The sequence below is a fragment of the Hirsutella rhossiliensis genome (assembly GCF_020360975.1).
Source record: "Hirsutella rhossiliensis strain HR02 chromosome Unknown scaffold00016, whole genome shotgun sequence".
Lineage (NCBI taxonomy): Eukaryota > Fungi > Ascomycota > Sordariomycetes > Hypocreales > Ophiocordycipitaceae > Hirsutella > Hirsutella rhossiliensis.
This window is the reverse complement of record NW_025408682.1, coordinates 763,744-785,836: the sequence shown is the minus strand read 5'-3', so window position 1 is coordinate 785,836 and position 22,093 is coordinate 763,744. Positions and strand designations below refer to the sequence as shown.

Here is a 22,093-nt window from a genome sequence, read left to right as displayed (position 1 = left end):
TGAGTTTTATATACGTACGCCTATGTATAGGTATACTGTACGAACCGGAGCGGCAGCCACCTCAACTGCCGCTGCGCATGGAGGGCGGACAAAGCCGAGTGTTGGACCCACCCTCCCTGTCTCCCTGTTGCCTGAACTAATCCGTACCTGGCTCATCTCCGTTCCTCATATTCCCTTCTTTGCTTTGCTTTGTTTATTTTTTCCCCTATAAGCCATCGGCAGGACCCACCACGGGGACTAGCTACGGAGTGCGTAGGCTCTCGACGATCGCCTCACGACATCATTGGCAACGATTGCAATTTTGCTTATACTGTACATACTACATACATATAGTGGGCTAGCGCCCCTTCTTATACCTTTGCACCGCATGACGTGACTTTACAGTATTGCATCGATCATTCTCCGGGTCGAGACTCCGATGCTCGGAACATCCCCTCCGAAACATGAAACAGGGCTCGCCAATACAGTAATGCCCTCTCGCGGGGAACGTGCCGCAGCCCGCAGAGCAGGCTGCCGCTCGTTCCCCGCAGTATTCCGCCCATGTAGGCGCCTCGTTGCCGATTAGGTATAAATGTATGTACATCCATGTTCTCGCGCCGACGAGGCTGAGCTGAGCGAGCCACGGCAAGGCCAAGGATGCATGTTTGAGGGGAACCTTGGCTCGTCTAGCATGGCTATTCGTTTACCGCTAATATCGTGCCATCCTCTTGGAAGTTCGTTCTGGCTCTCCCGCCCCCAGTCGCGGATTTCACAGCTGTTGCCGCCGTCATTGGACACACAAAGACATGGGCTTGTATGTATGCCCAGAGTAACATGCTCTTTTTGTTGCACACGCACAGCTTCAGGGTGCAGTAGTAGTGCTGCACAGTGGCTGCCGATGCCGCATCCTAGTATCCAGCTTGACAGATCTAGCCCTCTTTGGCTAGGAAAAGCCCGTCTTGTCGCCTGTACTCCGTACGTGCCTCAAAGTACTAGCAGAGAATCGTCATTGGTGGCGCATGTATTCGCAGTTGTCAAATGCGCCTGCGCCAAGAAACTGCATGAGAGGGGGGCCCTCAGGGAGCAGCTGGTGTCAAGTGTTTGACTAATACGACACATTTTGCAATCGTGTCGTCAAACCGCATGTTGAGACTCCAGGAAGAGATGGTCTGGCGGTTGTCCGACAGATATTGAGCGCCAAGACTCGTCCAAGACTTAACGTCATGGCTGCTCTTCTTGTACTGGTACAAAGTATTCTTGCTGCGTTTTCCTGTACATACTCTGCCCGCTGCGTCATCCGCCGCTTCTTTTTCATCATCGCCACTTTCCGCCGCCTTCTCTCACGAGCCTCGTAGTAGTTGCATGGCCGTACCACACCGTGCTATAGCCGGGCGGGAAACGGGCCATCAAAGCCGCTCAAATCATGTTTCTCTTGACCAACCGGTGGGCGGGGAGAAGAGTGCTGTGATTGGTGCTAAGCCGCCGGCGAGCAATCGGCCGCCTATGCAAGTGGCGGCCAGTCAAACGCAATGTCACCAGCCTAGCCGCTCCTCAGCTTCCGGTGAGTACACTCTTGCGGAATATATGTAGATCGCTTCTTATACCCTGTTGCAAGACGATGATCATGTGCGGGAGAAGCCTGTGGCACTCTGCAGGCGGGTCCTTTTGGAGGAAAAAGAAAAGCCGGCATGACGCACCCAGGTTTCAACATAAGAACGACGTTGACTGGCGCTTGTCCCTCTCTTACTCCCGTTTGAGCCCGACGACTTTCCACCATACGCCGTACTTTTGATTTTGCCATTGAGGGTCACTCTTGGTGACTCGGCCAACCCCTCATTTTCTAATTCTCCCCCTCTCCTCGCCGTCTACGCAACGCAACCAAGTTCTTGTGATAGCTCTGAAGGGGGCCGTGAAGCAACCTCGGCAAGAAAGTATGAAATCTCATTCCGAACAGACGGCCAATGGCCCACGCGAACCCATCGAGATGCCCCAGAGCGAAAACGAGAACCACCTGCGATATACCGACAATGTCAGCGTGTCCAGCGTGGTGGTGCCGGAGCCTATAGAAGCCTGTGTACACAGCCTGTTCAAGCGAGTTGCCATTGAGCGGTCTTCGTCACCGGCGATCTGTTCGTGGGACGGGGCATTGACCTACGGCCAGCTCGACCTGTTGTCGAGCAGGCTAGCCTGTCACCTCATTGGCCTTGGTGTGAAGCCGGGGACCATGGTGATACTCTGTTTTGAAAAGTCCCTGTTGGCACCAGTAGCCGTGCTAGGTGTCGCTAAGGCTGGCGGCGCGTCGATATCCTTGGACTCCTCCCAATCGCACGACCATCTCCGAGCCATCATCGCCCAGGTGCCTCACCCCATTCTCCTATCGTCGCCGGGAAACAGTCACCTAGCTCGCCAGCTCGTGGCGTGCGACGTGATGGTGTTGGACGATAAGCTGCTCTCCGCTCCGGAGATGAACCCTTCGAGCCCATTTCCCGACATGCCTGTCGTCAGTCCCTCCGACACACTCAATGTCATCTTCATGCCCGGTGACACCGGCTCCCATCAGCCGCCCGGCGGCGTTGCCATCACACATCGAAACATGAGCACTGCCCTTTTTTACCAACAACAGGCCCTGGGATACACCATCGATTCTCGGGTTTTTGATATTGCTCCTCAAGGCTCCTACTTGGCTTGGTGCAACTTGCTGCACACACTGACCTGCGGCGGGTGCCTTTGCATACCTTCAGAGTATGACCGGCGACAGCGTGTCGAGGGGTCTATGACGGCATTGCAGGCCAACGCGGTGCACTTGACGCCCGCGATGGCCGAGGAACTCAATCACCACAAGCTCGCCGGCCGCGTGCGCCTCACCTATGTCGGAGAGCCACAGATGACCCCACCGGACACGACCGGACACCAGGAGGGAAAAGTATTGTTCAGCAGCCGTGGGTATGCAGAGTCGACCTCGCTAGGAACGCGGTGGACAGTCAACAAATCAAAGGTACGGGGCGGCTTGAGCCACCTTGACGACGGGGTTTGTGCCTGGGTTGCGGAAACCGCCGAGCTGGGCTCGCTTGGAGCATGCGAGACCATGGGCGAGCTATGGCTCGAGGGACCTATGCTGGGCCAGAAGTACCCCGTCGAATCCGACAGCGACGCCCCGGTGATTTTCAAAGATTCAGTCTCTGTGCTGCGCCGGTCAACGCGGTGGCCGGGGCGCCCTGGGCGCATTCATCGTACTGGAGACCTTGTACGGCACATGCATGACGGAAGGCTCGTACTGGTCGAAGAGGAGGAGCCGGCCGACGTCGATCACTCAGGTGAAAGCGTTGAAAACTTGCATTCCAGTTCGGAGAGCGACGGGGCCCTCGAAACGCCGGAGACTGAGCAAGGAGGTTATTCAGACACGGTGCAGCTCATGCTGATGCTGTGGGCCCAGGTATTTCAACTTAGTCCGCAAAGCATCGGCAAGGACGATGATTTCTTTCAGCTTGGCGGAGATGCTACCAAGGCACTGTGCCTCTGCAGGATTGCACGCGACAGAGGACTCAACTTCTCCGCTCGAGACGTCTACCAGAACCCCTGTCTCTGCGACCTCTCAGTTTTGGCCAGCCCGGCGAGCCGGACATCTCTCAAAACCCCCCCGTTCTCGCTATTGGGTTCCTTCGCCGACGACGATGACCTGCGAGCCCAGGTTGCTCAGCTGTGTCGTGTGCAAAAGTCTCAAGTGGTTGACCTCTTCCCATGCTCCCCACTCCAGGAAGGCATGCTCGCTCTGACCCAAAGGCGGCCTGGGAGTTACGTGGCGCAGCAGGTGTTTGAAATCGACGACGGGGTAAGTGTCCAGAGGTTGCGCCGAGCGTGGGATCAAGTGGTGGCCATGAATCCCATTTTGCGAACGCATATCGTCAGCCTCCCAAGCCACGGCCTCGTGCAGGCTGTCTTGGAGCAAGGAGCACAGTGGGGGCTTGGCACAGACCTCGACGACTACCAAGCTCGGCAAAGCGCGGTCGAACAGCCGATGGGTCTCGGCACGCCCTTGTCGAAATTCGCAATCATTGACGCAGGCCCGGGCCGGCGCCCGTATTTCCTGTGGGAAATCCACCACGCTCTTTTCGACGGATGGTCTCTGCCGCTTCTTATGAGCGAGGCCGAGCATGCCTACTACAACGAAGGCGGCCAAGATCTGGAATCCATGGAAGGCTTTATCAAATACATTAAGGATTGCGACGAGACGGCTGCCAAGGCGTTCTGGCGAGCCCAGTTCGCTGGAATCCAAGAGACCCACTTCCCCTTGGCCAAGGCGGCGGCATTGCGACAACCACAATCAGCCTCACACGTCAACTTCACCGTGTCGGGCCTCGGCTGGGGCCACAGCGACTACACACAGGCATCGATGGTGAGAGCCGCGTGGGCTGTGGTGATGGCGCGTTGTGGCAACACGAGTGAAGCTTTATATGGCGTGACTGTGACGGGACGCCAGGCGGCAGTGCCTGGCATTGAGCACATGGCTGGGCCGGCAATTGCAACCGTTCCCGTCCGAGTGACGCTGGACTGGGAGGCCAGCGTGAGTCGACTGCTCGAAGCGGTGCAGCGGCAGGCGGCAGACATGATTCCGTTTGAGCAGACGGGGCTACAGCGAATCCGGCGCATGGGGGAGGCGGCAGCCATAGCGTGCTCCTTTCAGTCGCTTCTGGTAGTGCAGCCCGCCGACGGCGAGGGAGACCCGGCCGGCAGGGCATTCCTGAGCAAGCCTAGCGACGATGGTCAAGCGAAGCGAGAGTCGGGCCACACGACCTACGCCATCGAGGTCGAGTGCGAGTTGGGCTCGGACGAAGCCCGCCTGCGCATCGATTTTGACCCTGGAGTTGTACAAGAGCGAGAGATGGAAGCCATTGCCCAGAATTTCGACCATGTGCTTCGACAACTGGCGGACCAGGGCCGAAGACACGACAAGCTCGGGACTCTGGCGCTGTCAACCCGGACCCCGTCAAACCGCATCGAGGAGGTCCTTGCCTGGAACGCAAAGGTTCCCGAGCGGGTAGACGAGTGCGTGCACAAGCTGATTGAGCAACGGGCCCGGGAAAGCCCCCTGGCCCCGGCCCTCTGCGCTTGGGACGGAGAGCTTACCTATCAGGACCTGGACGAGCAATCGACAAAGCTAGCATATCGTCTGGCTGCGAGAGGCGTGGCAGGGACCCGGGTGCCCGTCTTGTTCGAAAAGTCCCTCTGGATGCCGGTGACGGTGCTGGCCGTAATGAAGGCCGGAGGGGCGCTCGTGGCGCTGGAGACGAAGGAGCCGGAAGAGCGGCTGCTTGCGATTGTGTCGAAGACAACATCACCTGTGCTGCTGTCGTCGGTCCAGAATGGCAACTTGGCGCGTCGTCTTGTCGCAGACGGAAAGGAGGTCCTGGTCGTTGGGGCCTCGCCGCAGCATGAAAGCCTCGCCCCGGACCCGGATCACCTTTCGACCGTCTTGCCCACCGTTGACCCCTCGAGCCTCCTCTACGTCGTATTTACCTCGGGCAGCACCGGGACGCCCAAGGGAGTTCTCATCACGCACCGCAACTTTTGCAGCGCCATTGCCCATCAGCGGCAGGCTTTGGACTACAACCGGAATGCTCGGGTCCTTGATTTTGCATCCTGCGCCTTCGACGTTGCCTGGTCGAACCTGTTCCTCACCCTGACTGCCGGAGCATGCTTCTGCATTCCGTCGCCAGTGGAGCGCGAGAATGACCTGGCTGGGTGCCTGGTCAAGTATAATGTGACCCTGGCCGACTTGACGCCCTCAGTCGCCCGGGCCATCGGCTCCGACGCTCTTTCGAGACTGACGACCATGATACTGGGTGGCGAGGCGCCTCTGCCAAGCGATGCTTCCTTGGCGGGCGGCAAGACGCACATCATCAATGCCTACGGTCCGGCAGAGTGCACGCCGACCTCCACTCTGACGACGCTGGACCCCACCAACGTTTGCATCGGCCGCGGGCTCGGACTCTGCACGTGGGTGGTAGAGCCCGACAACCCCGAGCTGCTGGTACCAGTCGGCGACGTTGGCGAGCTCTGGCTCGAGGGCCCCCTCGTCGGCCAGGGCTATCTCGATGACCCTCAGCGGACCGCGGCAGCCTTCATCGACGACCCTGTGTGGCTCATGCAGGCAGTCGGCCGGCGGGGACGCGTCTACCGCACCGGTGATCTTGTGCGGTATAGAGACGATGGATCACTCGTCTTCATCGGGCGCAAGGATACCCAGGTCAAAATCCGTGGTCAGCGCGTCGAACTGGCCGAAGTCGAGTGTTGCGTGCGCCAAGTCATTGGCGAATCGGACACTGTCCAGGTCGTTGCAGAGGCTGTGCAGCCGGCCGGCGCCAACAATCCCATCTTGGTCGCCTTTGTTACCCTCCCCGGGGCCGAGGCAATGACGCAGGAGGCACACGGCGCCGCGGTGCGGCAGGCAACGGACGGACTCACTGAACGCCTGCGTGAGGTTCTGCCGTCTTATATGGTACCCGCTGCGTACTTGCCGATTCAAGAGATGCCTGTAACCACGGCTGGAAAGACTGACCGCCGGCATCTCCGTGCCCTCGGCGCGTCCATGTGGCCGCAATACCGCAGCAGCCGCGACAAGAAGGAAGGGTCGAGCCAGCCGCTCAATGAGACGGAGACCATTCTACAGAAGGTGTGGATGTCAGTCCTCAATTTGTCGGCGGATGAGGCGTCTGTTGACGCGGGATTCTCGAGCTTGGGCGGCGATTCCATCTCAGCCATGCAGTTGGTATCCCGATGTCGACTGCACAACATCGTCTTTACCGTAAGCGATATACTGCAGGCAAACACCATTCGAAAACTTGCGGCCCGCCGCCGGCCCATGTCTACTTCAGCAAGCAAGCTATTGGAGGAGGCTGAACAACAGGAGAATGAAGACGCGGCTGCCGAGTTTGATCTGTCTCCGATGCAGCAGTCATTCTTTAACGATTATCCCGATGGCCTTAACCATTTCAACCAATCATTCCTGCTGGATCTGGGCCACGACGTTTCGGCGGAGTCCCTCAGTCATGCGATGATGGCCCTCGTCAGCCGCCATGCAATGCTTCGAGCGCGTTTTACCAGAGACCCCGGTAGTGGACTCTGGAAGCAAAGCGTGGCCCAAAACGTTGCGGAATCTTTCGCCTTTGCTGAGCACTCCGTGACTCACCGGGACGAGGTCGGTACAGCCGGTCAGTGGCGACAGGAAAACTTGGATATCTGTCAAGGGCCCGTTTTTGCTTGCGACCTTTTCAACATGCCCGACGGCAGCCAGGTTGTCTTGCTCTCGGCCCATCATTTGGTCATCGATCTCGTATCCTGGCGCATTGTTTGGAACGACGTCGAAGAGTACATCAAGTTTGGGGAGTTGCGTTCACCAAAAACCTTGTCGTTTCGCACCTGGTGCGCGGTTCAGGCCAGAGTGGGCAATAATTTATCGCCGCTAGCCGTGCTCCCGTATCCGATTCCAGAACCCGACGTGGGCTTCTGGGGATTGCCCATGGAAGAAAACACGTTTGGCCAGTGCGACAGTTTCGATGTGGCCCTCCCCCTCGATGCCAGCAAGCTTCTCTTCGGGAATAGCAATAACAGTCTCCGAACTGAAGCTCTCGATCTTATCCTGGGTGCTCTGTCCCACTCGTTCTTCCAAACCTTCCCCGAGCGTTCCGCACCCGCGATTTGGATCGAGGGTCACGGCAGGGAGCAGCTGGACGACGTACCGACAGATGTTTCGGGCACTGTCGGGTGGTTTACCACCATGTACCCCCTCGCGGTTTCCATCACACCCGACCAGTCCATCTCCCACGCTGTGAGGCTTGTCAAGGATACGAGAAGAAGGGTGCCAAACATGGGTTTGCCGTTCTATGCTTGCCAGCATTATAGCGAATCTGGTCGTCAAGCTTTCCAGGGTCACGACGTTTACGAGCTCATTTTCAATTTCACGGGAAGATTCCAACAATTGGAGAGGGAGGAAGGCCTCTTCAAATCATCCCAACATGGTACCGATGACGCAGACGTCAAGATTTGTGAGATTTCGAAATCAGCGCGTCGGTTTTTCATGATCGAGATTGGCGCCGTCGTGTCGGACAATGTCCTCGTCGTCTCATTTAACTTTCACAAAGGCATGAAGCATCAAGGTCGGATCGAGAAATGGACACAGGCCTTTATCGACGATTTGGAGTGTGCCGCTCGTCATCTCGCGCGTGCGCCTGTCGCCTTCACGTTGAGCGATTTGCCTCTCCTTCAGTTATCGTACCGGGGCTTGGATGTGCTGTTGGAAGAACAGCTTCCGAAGATGGGCATCAAGCCGAGCAGCGTCACAAACATGTATCCGTGCTCGCCTCTCCAAGAGGGAATGCTCTTGAGCTCAGTCAAGGGCTCAGCGTCATACATAACCTACACAATCTGGCGCTGTGTTTCGACAGTCGGAAATACTGCTGACATCTCCCCTTCCCGGCTAGAGGAAGCTTGGAAGAGAGTTGTGAGCAGGCACACCGCCTTGTCCACTGTCTTTGCGCTACATCCCGAAGGCAACGGCTTCATGCAGCTTGTCCTTGACGAGCCTCCCATACGCGTGAACCATATTGCTCCTGGACTGGAAAGCCCTACCGATGCATTATCACGACTGCAAGAGCCAACGTTTGCCCCCGATGAGCCGGAACATTCTCTCACAATCTGCCAGGCACCAACCGGCGAGGTCGCCTGTAGGCTGGACATGAGCCACGCGCTGACCGATGCCCACTCGGCATCCTTGATTCTCAGCGAGCTCGCGACGATATATGATGGCATGGAATTATCGTCGGCTCCGGCCTTTGCTGATATGATACGCTTTATCAACAGCACACCCAGAGCCCAGATAGTCGCTTCTTGGACTTCGCTGCTTGATGGTCTTGAGCCTTGTGAATTTCCCCTGTCGCCGGTGGCCCCTGCACAAGCCGAACGGGAGAAGTTTACCGAGATACCGTGTCCAGGAACTTTCAAGGTCAATGTTGCAGATTTCTGCAAGAAGGCGGGAATCATGCCCTCCGCGCTTCTCCAGGTGGCATGGGCCATGGTTCTCTCGCACATGACTGGAATGCGCGACGTCTGCTTTGGATATTTGGCTTCTGGTCGTGACGCCCCTGTGAATGGCGTCGAGAACTTGGTTGGCCCTTTGGCCAATTTGCTGATCAGCCGGGTCGACTTGCGACAACCAGCCCGACAGGTTCTCGAGACGACATCGGAGAGGTCAAAGCAGCACATGGCTATCCAGCACGTCTCGCTGGCTGAGATTCAGCACCACCTCGGCCTCTCTGGAAGGCGATTATTCAACACGTCACTTTCTGTCCGTCCTGCCGAAAAAGAGAAAGCCGACGAAGCAAGGGGGGTATCGTTCGACGTTTTGGCTGGCGGGGACGCCCACGAGGTATGATAGAGAGACCGCGGCTTTTTGACGACGCGGAGCTAATATCTCAATGAACAGTTTGACATCAAGTTCAACGCTTCGATAAGCGGGGCAGACATGGACCTTTCAATCGAGTTTCGGGAGCCATATGTTGACCGCCAAGTTGCCTTGGAAGCAAGCAAGATCCTTCACCAAGCAATTGAATATCTCCTAGTGACCGATGTTGGGTTGGGCATAAAAGACATGGCCGAGATCGCCCAGGATGTCTTCACCGACGCCAACGATGCAGACACGCTCCTGTCCGGATTTTTCAAGCACACGATGGGGGTGGATGAGGCTTCCGCGAGTGCGTTCTGGAAAGCCGAGTTTGCAAACACCCAAGGGTCTCACTTTCCCTCGCCGACAACGACCACTCGCCAGCCTATGCCTCGGGATCATGTAGAATTGAGCGTGGAAGGGCTTGACTGGGCATGCGACAGCTTCTTGGCAGACACGACAGTCAAGGCTGCATGGGCTGTCCTTACAGCTCGAATCATGTGCGCTGACGAAAGCATATTCGGAGCAGCCGTTTCAAAGTGCGGATGTGTCGCCCCGTTGCCTCTCCGTGTTGTGGTCGATTCGGATCACAGCATCAACGACCTGCTCCTTGGAGTGCAGCGTCAGACCGTGGAGATGGCACCGTTCCATCAGATGGGCATGGAGCGGGTCCGTCGCTTGAACGAGGACGCAGCCATGGCCTGCAACTTCCAGACGCTCCTTGTCGTTTATCCAAAGGAAGACAAAGAGCACTGGCAAAGCCACGGCGCTCATTCCATGGTGGTCATGGTCGGGCTCGAGGCGACCGCAGCGCATATCGATGTGAAATTCGACCCACGCGTCATCGAACAAGCTCGCGTCTCGCGGCTCATTCATGGGTTTGTGCATGTTCTTCGCCAACTGCTCGACGTGGGCCAGCGCCAGCTGAGGCTTCGAGACGTGACCGTGGCAAGCCAGAAAGATCTCGACGATGTGTGGACCTGGAACGCGACTTTGCCAGAATCGGTGGAAGGTTGTGTACACGATCTGATCATCCAGCATGGAAAAGAGCGGCCAACAGCTCCTGCTATCCACGCATGGGACGGGGTCTTGACCTATGAGCAGCTCGAAGAGCTATCGTCGAAGCTAGCCAAGCAGCTGGTCAGCAAGGGCGTAGGGCCGGGGAGCATCGTGCCGCTTTGCTTCGAGAAGTCTTGTTGGATGCCAGTGGCCGCCCTTGCCGTTATGAGGGCGGGCGGAGCATCGGTTGCAGTCGATACCTCGCAGCCAGAAGAACGGATTCGCACGATTACAGCGCAGGTGTTCACCGGCGCCGGGAGGCCAAAGATTCTCCTCTCGTCGGAGGCAAACCATGCCCTTGCTCAGCGACTCGAAGCTGATGAGGTGCTTATCACAGGGCACGAACAATGCCTTGGTCCCGTCATCGAGCCGAGTCCCGAATTACCTGTCGTCAAGCCGTCTGACGTGCTCTACGTTGTGTTCACCTCCGGCAGCACTGGGCGGCCAAAAGGCGTCATCATCACCCACCAGAACTTTTATAGCGCGATCTCTTACCAGCGAGACGCAGTGGGCGTCGATAGCAGTTCCCGGGTCTTTGACTTTTCCTCGTACGCCTTCGACGTTGCTTGGCTTAGCCTCCTCAAGGCGTTGACGGCCGGCGGGTGCCTATGTATCCCGTCTGCGGCCGAGCGCGAGGACGATCTTGGAGGATGCCTGGAGAGGTATGGAGTCACTGTCGTCGATCTAACGCCTTCGGTTGCGCGGGCCATCGAGCCCAAGTCGGCCCTTTCCAATTTATCCACATTGATTCTTGGTGGCGAGGCCGTCGTCGCAAGCGATGCGGATCTGGCGGGCGAGAAAACGCAGGTTACCGTTGCCTACGGTCCAGCAGAGTGTACGCCGACCAGCTCCATCATGGACCTAACGAAGACAAGGGATGCGGGCATCGGCCGGGGAGTTGGGATGTGCCTGTGGGTGGTAGACCTCGAGAACCCCGCGGCCTTGGCACCGGTCGGCGCTGTCGGCGAACTTTGGCTTGAAGGGCCGCTTGTAGGTCAGGGATATCTACACGAGCCCGAAAAGACGAGATCAGCCTTCATCCAAGACCCTGCGTGGCTGGTCAACGGAACGCCCGACGGCAGGCGGCCCGGGCGACGCGGACGAGTGTACCGCACCGGAGACTTGGTGCGGTACAGAGAAGACGGCTCGCTGCTCTTCGTGGGTCGTAAGGACACACAGGTCAAGATTAGGGGACAGCGCGTTGAGCTGGGGGACATCGAGCACCATGTTTGCCGGGCGATTGAGACGATCGCGGGCGAGACCGTGACGAATGTGCAGGTCGTCGCCGAGACCGTCCAGCCGAAGGGAATTCCAAGCAAGATGCTGGTGGCTTTCGTGGCCCTCGAGGAGATTCAAGGCTTTGTCTCGTCGGAAGAATATAACAACGCCGTCCGCCACGCAACGGCCGGGGTGACGGAGCACCTGGCCAAGGCACTGCCCGTCTTCATGATACCCTCTCTTTACATACCAATCCCAACCGTCCCCATGTCGGCCACGGGCAAGACGGACCGGCGCCGGCTCCAGGAGATGGGCTCCTCGCTCTCTGCCAAGGACGTCAAGGCACTCGGCCGCGCAGGCGAGCAGCGGCGGACACCGGAAACGGAGGCGGAGCGGGTCATGCAGGCTCTGTGGGCCGACATCCTGAACATGGACCCGGAAAGCATCGGCGCGGACGACAGCTTCTTTCGAATTGGCGGCGACTCAATCGGGGCAATGCGACTCGTCGGAATGGCACGTTACAAAGGCTTCAGCTTCACCGTCCGAGATGTCTTCCAAAGCCCTGTCCTCTCGGACCTCTCCGCATTCGATGCCGCGCCTCCAACCACCCTTGTGCCGGCATGACTGGCCAGCTAGTCTATTGTGAAGAGAATAACTCGCGATTTGAGGTCGAGCCCAAGACGGACACTACGCTACCGACTTGAATATCCCGATTCCTGGAGTCCGTGTCTGGTGACCGGACCATATGGCTGCCCAGTCACCATCTTGAGTGCAGCAGTGGGCTGGGCTCAAGATGGTGTAACCCTGCTGCGAACGTGGCATGTGTTTGCAGTTGCTGTTGGAAAACGAGGCGTGGGCAGAGACGGCAGGTTCAGCCTCCAGTCCAGCAAATCAGAGTTGGAGAGAGTTGGCGTGCTGGTCATATTTGTGTCGCTTTTATTAATGTATATAATGCGATTCTGGAGTGCTTGCACTTGCCTCATGATGCCTCCTAGGCACTGTGCCGCATGTCCATGGTCCAACACGTGTTGCCAATGGCCGATCACTGTCCCTTGGGATCAAAGGTATGTAGTACGAAGTACAACTAGGTAGGTAGTTCACATGGAGAGCTTAGATTTAGGCGGAAGTCTTCAATAATTATGGCAACAACCCCTCATTATTGTTATTGTCGACGTAACCCCATCGTTTGCAGCTACCACCGTTCTCCTGCCAACTAACGTTGGTCAATGTCCATTCAAGCCTTCCTGTCGACAAACTTCCAGTCTCCTCGACGTACATGGTTGACCATATCCGTCACCGGCTCCAAGTGTTCCCTACCAGCACCATTCATGGTCATGACCCGTCGGTAATTTAGTCCGGGGCTGACCTTGCCAGGCACATGTTTTTTCCGCGTCTCTACTCGTGTGGGGATGGGAACGCTGCGCCCGACGAGGCCTTCCATGCCTTGCCACGCAAAGGTGATGGCCTCCTTTGCGTCGGCCGGGATCCCGGCCGCGTCCAACATCTGGACAATCGTGTCCGGAAAGGCTGCCTGCAGATATTCGGTTATGTTGGGGTTCTTTGCGCCTCCTCCGCATAGGTAAAGCTCGGCGAGCGGACCGTGCCGCGTTGGCATGTAGCGCCGGTAGTGATCGACGATGGTCTTGGCCGTGATTCTGGTAATGGTCGCGACAACGTCGTCCGGCGACTGGCCCTTGGCCAGGCCGCGCTCGATTAGGTCGAATGCGACGGTGTCGCCAAAGGTCTCTCGACCCGTGGTCTTGGGTGGGTCCAGCTTCAGGTAGGGATGAGAGCCCAAGAAGTCGTCGACCATCTCGTGGTCGACCCTGCCGGCCTTGCCCATCGCGCCATCCTTGTCGTACTCGTGCCTCCCGTCCGTGAAATGCCGAACCGCGGCATCGATGAGGACATTGCCCGGCCCCGTGTCAAAATCAAAGAACTCTTGATTCCGTGCCCCCTCTTCGTCGGGGGGGATGAAGCACACGTTGGCGATGCCGCCTATGTTCTGGCACGCCCGCAATTTGGAGTGGTGGTGGAGGAGAAGCGAGTCGAAGAAGGCAATCAGCGGAGCGCCCTGACGGCCGGCGGCCTGGTCAGAGATGCGAAAGTCTGTCACGGTCGTGATGCCGGTCCTCGACGCAATGACCGAGCCTTCGGCCATGGTGAGGGCGGATTTGACCTGGCCCTCGTCGGGCATACTCTGAAACCAGATGGTTTGGCCGTGAGAGCCGATTGCGTCGATAAAGGAAAGAAGAATGCCATGCCTATCGCAGAAAACCTTGACGGCATCTGCGAATGTCTCGCCAAGCAAAACGTTCACCTCGGACAATTCCTCTGGTGTGGTCTTCTTGTCGCAAATAATGCGCAACACCCTCCTCTTGAGTGTCTGCTCCAACGGCACCTCGTCGTACTGGAGCAGCTCAAAGTGTAGCGGCTCGTCTGGCGAGGCTTGACGAAACTGACACAGGGCGCAGTCGACTCCATCCATGGAAGTACCAGAGTTCAACCCCAACACGGTAAGATTCAGCGGAGCGCATCTCATACCGGCTGAATTTCCGGCGCTAGAGTCGATGATGCTCGCCATCGTAGTTTCTAATCTCGACACCTTCTTGATATAAAGGTTCGCGCACTTCGAGAACGACGCCGTTGTTCCTCGATGGGGCGGCCGAGCTATTGCTTGTCGACGAGCCAACATGCATGTAGATAACCCGCCGACATAAGTCTTCGTAATACGGCTTAATCGACATGTCATCTCTCATACTTCGATTCCTCCATATGTGTTAAGAGACACCTCGAGCTTGCAATGTTACAGTTGAAATGGATGCTTGGAAAGCACTACCCGTTTTCCCCTGAGGTCCAAGCAGCCAGAACTATCGTAGGGCATTGCATCGGATGTGGCCAGCCAGACGTGCATATGCACAGACAACTCAGTGCCTCGATCCATGTGTTTGCATCGATGCTGTGATACACGAGCAACTGATCTTTTCCAACCCCTCACCCAAGTCCAGGACGTACGTATCCCATATCGAGCTTCTTACGCTTGACCCCTCCAGAATTTCGCCTCTTCAAACAAGCTGTAGATGAGTGGCAAACGGAGTGATTCCGTCTGCGATTCTGCTTGCTGGATCATGTCCTACTCTACATGCATCTGCCGCTGACTTTTCCGTAGACAAGATGCCCCTGACTTGGAAACACATGCGAGGCAGTGTTTTGTTCTTTCTTATCAACGCGGTTGCCGCAACAGCGTTGATATTCGAGGGTGAGCATCGTCCCAACTCTCCATGGGCTCCCTCTTCGCCTTGCCATCCGGGCATGCCACGCAGTGCTGGATATCTGAGACTGACAAGTGCGTCTTCAAGGCTACAGCCAAGGTATTTTTGGGGCTGTTAGCGAGACGCCCGGCTTCATCCGCATGGCCGATATCGGCCGAGATGGGGTCGTCACCAACTCGACAAAGCAAGGAGGCCTTGCCGCGGCCTATTACTTTGGCGCCATGTGGGGATGCTTTGTAGGCAGTATGATGCGCCCTGGATGGCATGATGAGTGCCAGACTCTTGGAACCCAACTGTTTGAGGCTCATGACTTGCAGGATGGGTTGCCGATAAGGTCGGGCGGAAGCGCGGAGTGTTTGTGGGCACCATCTTTGGCATCCTCGGCGCTGCCCTGCAGGCCGCCAGCCGGAGCCCGGACATGTTCCTCTGCGCACGAGTCGTGGCTGGCATTGGCATCGGATTCATGAATGCCGTCATCCTGCCTTGGGTCAGCGAGCTTTCCCCGTCGCACAACCGCGGCTCCAGTTTCTCGCTCGTCTTCGTGGCCAACTACCTCGGCATTGTCATTGCGTACTGGGTTAATATTGGCATACGGAACTCCAACGCGGACTTTCGTTGGAGGTTCCCCCTTGCCTGGATGGTGGTTCCCCTTCTTGTGGTGGATGCTGCGCTTCCCTTCCTGCCGGAGTCCCCTCGGTATGGATCCCGGCTCCATGCCATCTTGTTCTTTCCCGCTTCCACGCCTCCTGTTGGGCCCATGTTCGAGATCTGCTAACACCCTGGAGCTGGCTCATTGCCAACGGCCAGCGAGGACAGGCGATAGAGATTCTCTGCAAACTTCGTGGTGATCTGTCGCCGGTGGACGCTGGGATAACGAACGAAGTAGAGCGGCTCGATGCTATTGTAGAAGCAACGCACCATCAGCGCAACGATCTTATCAACGTCGTACTCGGCGGCCGCTACTCGGGAAGACTGCACCTCGGGAGACGTGCTGCTTTGGGATTGGCCCTTCAATGGATCCAACAATGGTCGGGAATACTTGCCATTGTGACATGGGCCGGGACGCTGTTCACCCTCGCCGGTTCCGACTCAAATAAGTCGCTTTGGCTGGCCGGTCTTGTCAACACGTTGGGCATGCCTGGAACTGCGGCGGCATCTCTCGTGATAGACAGAATGGGTCGCGTCAACTCGCTCATAACCTCCTTCGTCATACAAGCAACTGCCTTGTTCTTGGTGGCGGCGCTTATCAAATCTTGCCAGGATGCTGCAGCTACGGACAAGGGCCTGTCACTCCGGCAGGGGGCAGCAGCAGCCTCACTTGTCTTTATATATACGGTAAGTTTGCACTTTATTCGTACTTCGCACCGGCTTATTGACTTGACACGAATTGATGACAAGGTTCTTTACCATGTTCAACCTTATCCCCTGCTGGATCTACGGCACAGAAATTTGGCCTCAAGAGATCCGAGCAAAAGGCTACAGCTTCACCATCTTTGGGTGGGCGACGGGTTGCGGATCGACTCAGTTCCTCATCCCCATCATGCTTAGCAGGCTCACCTACGGCACTTATGTCTTCTTTGGAGCGATCAACATTGCTGCCGTGCCCGTCGTTTGGCTCCTGTTTCCAGAAACAGCCAACAAGTCATTGGAAGAAGTGTCGTTACTCTTTGCCAGCGACAGCCTGCTGGCGACCGAAAACACGAGAGAATTCCACCGGCGCGTAGATGCCGCAGGCGGTCATGTTGCCACTGCCGTCAGACGTCTGCTCGATGAAGTCGACGGACGGGCCGGGCCGGGCAGCGGCGCGAACGCCAGAGAGCACAGGGAAAATCATGAAGGCGAAGGCGAGGCGTAGAGACACAAGGTGTTTTTTGCACTCACATCAATCGTCCATAGGCCTACAGCGCGCTTCGTAAGAATACAGTCAACAGGGCTCTGCTCGCTGATTATTTTTCTGCCGGCGTCCTGTATGAATCTGGCAAAATAGTATCCTTGGGCTCGTGTGGGCACGTGCAACAACTGGGGAATAACCGCCCGTTCATGTTGAAAAGGTCGTCTAGCCAGCAAGGTGGCTTATATATGTAATGACATGATCAAGCACGACAACATGAGAATAGCTACAGTTACAAGATGTTGATGATTGCGGCGCCCAGATACAGGGGAATTCATCGTCTAGATAGTAAACACACAAAGTGACGCCCATACCGCAGCGGTTTTACGTTCGTCCGTCGTCAACCACCGTGCAACGTAGACCATCGGTCACAGACCTCATTACCAGCTCGCTTCGAGCGTTGCACAGCGCTTAGTGAGAACTGTAAATGCACATACCAGTTGTATTGGCTTATGATTAGAGTGCCTGGTTGCGCTCAATCTCAAATAGCTGAGGGACAAGGTCTCCAAGGCATTCCTCAAGCCCCCGACATCTCCAGCCTAACACGCGCTCCGTCTCGGTGGCATCGACGGAAAAGTGCTTGTGACTCTCTCGCAGGCCAGGGCGGCCGAGCGGGATGCGGTCCGCGTACTTTGCGGTGACGCTGCGGCTCAGATCCGCCAGCTCCTGGTTGCAATAGACTCCCTGGGCTAGCAGGTACCGGCCGCCGCCGGCCTCGGCCACCTCCAGCGCCTTGACGTGAGCAAGGGCGACATCCCGGACATCAACCCAGACGGGACCCTTTGTGGGCGGAACAGGGCTATCACGCCCGGCACAAACGACGGACCAGACGAGCAGGTTGCTTGTGTTGAGCGACGCCATGGACATGGGCTTTGACCCTGGCAGCAACGGCCCGAAGACCATGGCCGGGCACAAGCTAACGAGGTCGAAGCCCAGCTTCCGCTCCTCGACAAAGTCCCAGGCCGCCCGCTCGGCCGCCGTCTTGCAGGCCCGGTAGGCGGTCGGGGCATCCGGGGCGCTGGCGCCGTCCCGGTAGGTCAGGGGGCTCCAGTCGTGGGCCGTGTACGTCTTTCCCGGCCGGGGCCCGGCGGCGGCGTCGTAGATGCAGGCGAAGCTATTAGTATGGATGACCCTCTTGACGCTCCTCATCTGGGCCGCCGCCTCGAGGACGGCCGTGGATCCACGCACCGCCGGGACCATCAAGTCCCTCTCGAAGTCGGTGGCCTTGTAGTGGAAGGGGGCGGCCAGGTGGAGGATGGCGATGGGTAAGTGCGAGGCCAGGGCTTTCATGTATCCGCGGGGGCAGGTGATGTCCGGGATGATGACGACATCGAGGTTTGGATGAGAGGCGTGCGTCGTCGTCACCAGCTCCGCCTTGGCGGCGGTCCTGACGGTGCCGACGACTTGGTAGCCGGCCTTGAGAAGAGCCGCGACGCAGTGTTGAGCTATGAAGCCGTTGGCCCCCGTGACGACGACGGTGGCGGGTGGCATGATGGGCGCCGCAACCTTGGACGGCATGATGGCGATGGTGAATAGGCGATGAGCGACGTGTCAATCCGTCTCAACAGCCAACGGCCGCCTTCGGACCAAGACCGCTTTTGGGGGGATTTGCGCCAGATACTAAATATATCGTCGAGTTTGTTGTTGTGGATGTTGCTGTTCCTTTGATTCGCCGCGCTGCTCGAGGATGAAGATGATATTCTGGCGGACACGGGCAAGCGAGGGTAGCAGGTGATTATTTGAGCATGATTCAAGCCCTGACACAAACAGCGCTACCAAGAAGCCCCATCGGACAGAACAATGGCATCCACCTTGATCGTCGTCATCGTCGCCAGTCTGTATCCGCCCCGCGGGACCAGCAACGAGCTCTCGTGCCCATCCCGCAGGCCCTCTTGGCTGGGCAAGATGGAGCGAATGACGGGCGCGCATGGGCCGTTCCCCCCCCGTGCTTCCAAATTTCTCCCACTTTTTTCTAGGTGGGCAAGTTGAATACGTGGTGCCGGGAAGCCAAGGTCCCGCACTGCAACCGTCGCAAAAGGGGCTGAGTTGTCATGGCTTGTGTGGAATCGGGGAGAGTCGCGCGCGCGAGAGTGAGAGGAAGACGCTGTAAATGGGAGCGCTCCGTCCTTTCCCCCTTTCTCCGCCTTTTTTTCTCCAACGCCCTTCTCGAAGCTCGACGGGCGGCGGATCCGCATTGGCGCACCCGGCCGGGATCCAAAGCTCGGGGTCGAGGAACAGGGGGCCTGGCCCGATGCGATGCGACGCTATGATGTCTTTTGCTTTTCCTTTTGCTGATGAACCGCGCTGTTTAGCTGGTGCTGCCAGCTGTCGATCGGTGGTCGGGCTCCTACATACAGACTTTCGCATTCTGTTGGGGGAAAACTGCTTGAGTTGCCAAGGAAAGCATTAATAAACCGCGTCTCCGCCTTTTACTTGAGCGGTTTGATTTGCCGCTGAGTAACAGCCGGTTATCAATAGCAGGTGCAGGCGGCTTCTCTCCAGTCGATGCCAGTGCCCGAAGAAGTCCAGACCTTGATTCGCAAAGCTTCAACGGACGGCGGACTCGCCCGCTGCAGCCTCGACGGCTGGTAAATTAACCACCATCGCGGCCTTGCTCTTTAGAAAATCACCGGCATGTGCGTCATGACTCGTGAGCCACGCACGCCATCGGAGTGACATGCGCATACGGGACTGCAGTTTTGCGCATACACTCCCACCTTACAGTAGACGCCGTTCTACAACGACCTGCATGCACCTGCGTGCACCTCATGTCTCTCCCTCCCTGTTTCTGCATTCTCCCGCCGTGCACGGACTCTTCGTATGTGCATTCATATATCCATGCGTCCCTCCCTCCGTGTTCCGGGTGTGGATAAATGTAAGTTACGAAAGTACGGACATGTATGTATGTACGGAGTGCGAAGACTGCATGCACGTCTTTGCAAGTCTACCGCTCACTGCCGCCGGCGGGCTGGCATGCATGCTTTTCCGCTCGGAAACATTCGTCACTCGCTCTCGGCCGATATCCGCGGCCTGCCGTTTCCTCATGACGACAAGCCGGCATGACGGACGGGTCGATGAGAGCTCCACCCTCGCCCCCGGTAAGATATTCGTCCTCAACGGACCTCTCTCTAGAGATGCCGTCGCAAAAGAAGAGCGAAAGGGCAGAACTGACAGGGAAAGATTTGAAAGCGGAGCAGATGCGGGGAAGTACATTATGCGTCAAGGCCATGCCCGTTCCGCGACGAGTCATGATGAAGGTGGTGCCTGCAACGAAAGTTGGCTGATTCGCGGACAACATGACCAGACTGACAAGGCACGACCCTGCTGGTCAACCGTGCCGAGTGGTATTTCGATCAATGCTGTGTGGGTGAACCTGCATCCATCAGTGTGTGCGAGCTCACGGTCTTGAGACCCTTCGAGAACACATTCTCGCGTCTCGTACGCCTGTATTTCGTGTGTAAGTCTTTAGTTCCATCTAAACAGCAGCACCTTCCACCTCAGCCGAGAGTGATCTCGTCTTTCCGATTCTTTATTGTTATTCCAGTTCGCAGCAACGCCTAGTCGTGGGCACAGGAGTCCTGCAGGGCTGGAGCTGCCAGTGATATACAAGGGCCTTATACAAGGTGTCAAAATCGCTGGTCTCTTCATCGTGATTGAAAACAGGTTACGATCGATTAAAGGCATATTTCCATGACGCGCAGTTGATGACCACGTTACATGGTTCGTGTATGCCAGGAGACCTACCATGCTCACACAGAGCAGTTGATGGTGCAAGTGGCCGGAGACGGCAGAGGTAAAATGAACAATGCCGAGCAAGCATCTCAAAGCCCTTGTCTCTTTTCCCGCAACTGAAATAGACAGCATGAAAAGAGTACCAGCTCTCACAACAAGGCATCCGACTTACAGCATGAAGGCGAAGATCCCCAGCCACGCAACACGTGTCCACGTTTGAATGTTCCTCAGTTTTCAGGTCTTTACCAGGGCGACGCGTAGCCGGGGCTAGACCGTCGGACCTAAAGGGACCGGGGACAGGTTGCGCGGCGCCGGCCAGGTCGCTCCCAAGCTCGGGGTCGTGGTCCCGGGCCGCGGACCGGACACGGCTCACCCAAGCGATGGGCAGTATGCAGCAGGGGACTGCGTAAATGACAGAAGGACGACGTAGGCTCAGCTATGCTGATGTGGCCAAAAAGCACGACGACGAGCCGCGGACGGCGCCGCTGCCGGGAAACCGTCGAGAAGCGCCATGTCCCGCCCTGTTCGGCTAAATAAGAGGCGGCTCAGCTTGCCTCGGCCACCTCGCGACGATGGCGAGAGCCAGCATCGACCAGCCTCATCCCGGAACCGACGGTGGCGACAACAAGCGGCGTCAAAAGACGTTGCACACCACGTGTTGGAATGCAAGGTAGGTATGTACTTGCACTCGTGTTTGTTGTACCTTTGCGCATGTCCTGGTTTGAGTCCGATTCTCCCCTGAAAAGGGAAAGCATGGTGCCGTTTTGTATGAGCGGTGACGCTGAAGACGGATTTAATAGGCCGCAGAACAAGCACACAAAGCTTCAAAGCTGGATACATACGGACCTTGTGCCTCCCTTTGCCGCCTAGTTGCTCAAGACATCAACACGTATACGAGTGCATAGCCACTGGCCACGCCTGCTCGACTCGCTGTAACAACAAGTGTAGGGATAGTTACGTACGGAGTACGGAGAGTCGCAAAAATGACCTGAGGAAACTAGACGGGGAAAAAGCAAGCGGTGGGCCCGCTGGTCCAACCGTCGAGGGCGAGCACATGGTTCCTAGGTCCCACCAGAACCTAGCAACGCGGCACGACGAGGTTGTCGGTTGGCAGCAAGCTCCGCGGTCAGCATCTTCCTTTACACCGTCCTCCGTCGCTTTGCGTGGACAACCCCCCCACCCTTTCCCCTTTGACAGGTTACACCGGCGGAACGCCTCTTCTTCATCCGTCCAGAGAGAACCCTGCTCCGCTTCTTCGTGCGTCTTCCTTTCCCGCGATAAGGCTGAACGGAGAGTCTCGAGCCCCCGATTTTTGTGCTGCTTCTACTTGATGCATGTATGATGACGGCGGGAGAGACCAGGGAAGCAACAGACACTTTGACCACGGGCATGCGGTGTGCACGCCGAGGCCACCCTCTGTCGTTGCTGGAGAGCAGCAGCTGTGCCAAGGAGCACGACGAAGCCCAGTATGAGGGTCGCGGGGACCCGCTTGGCAATGCGGCGGCG

At 57.3% G+C, this 22,093-nt stretch overlaps 4 protein-coding genes across 4 annotated transcripts; 2 read left to right on the top strand and 2 right to left on the bottom strand.

Annotated features, from left to right (window-relative positions):
- Nucleotides 1-1,912: 1,912 nt before the first annotated feature.
- Nucleotides 1,913-12,316, top strand: HRG_10606 (AMP-binding enzyme domain-containing protein; the record flags this gene model as incomplete). Its single annotated transcript, XM_044869077.1, has 4 exons — nt 1,913-6,745; nt 6,800-8,977; nt 9,035-9,400; nt 9,458-12,316. 4 exons carry the CDS (start codon nt 1,913-1,915, stop codon nt 12,314-12,316), a joined length of 10,236 nt encoding a protein of 3,411 aa, XP_044715819.1.
- Nucleotides 12,317-12,926: 610 nt separating this feature from the next.
- On the bottom strand, nt 12,927-14,234 carry HRG_10605 (anhydro-N-acetylmuramic acid kinase domain-containing protein; the record flags this gene model as incomplete). The annotated part of the gene is made up of 1 exon (XM_044869076.1): nt 12,927-14,234. The coding sequence occupies one exon, from the start codon at nt 14,232-14,234 to the stop codon at nt 12,927-12,929; it is 1,308 nt and encodes a 435-aa protein (XP_044715818.1).
- A 632-nt stretch (nt 14,235-14,866) lies between these two features.
- On the top strand, nt 14,867-16,819 carry HRG_10604 (sugar transporter domain-containing protein; the record flags this gene model as incomplete). The annotated part of the gene is made up of 6 exons (XM_044869075.1): nt 14,867-14,951; nt 15,052-15,207; nt 15,282-15,660; nt 15,750-16,061; nt 16,225-16,299; nt 16,363-16,819. 6 exons carry the CDS (start codon nt 14,867-14,869, stop codon nt 16,817-16,819), a joined length of 1,464 nt encoding a protein of 487 aa, XP_044715817.1.
- Nucleotides 16,820-17,311: 492 nt separating this feature from the next.
- HRG_10603 (NAD dependent epimerase/dehydratase family domain-containing protein) lies at nt 17,312-18,373 on the bottom strand (the record flags this gene model as incomplete). The annotated part of the gene is made up of 1 exon (XM_044869074.1): nt 17,312-18,373. The coding sequence occupies one exon, from the start codon at nt 18,371-18,373 to the stop codon at nt 17,312-17,314; it is 1,062 nt and encodes a 353-aa protein (XP_044715816.1).
- Between the last annotated feature and the right edge of the window lie 3,720 nt (nt 18,374-22,093).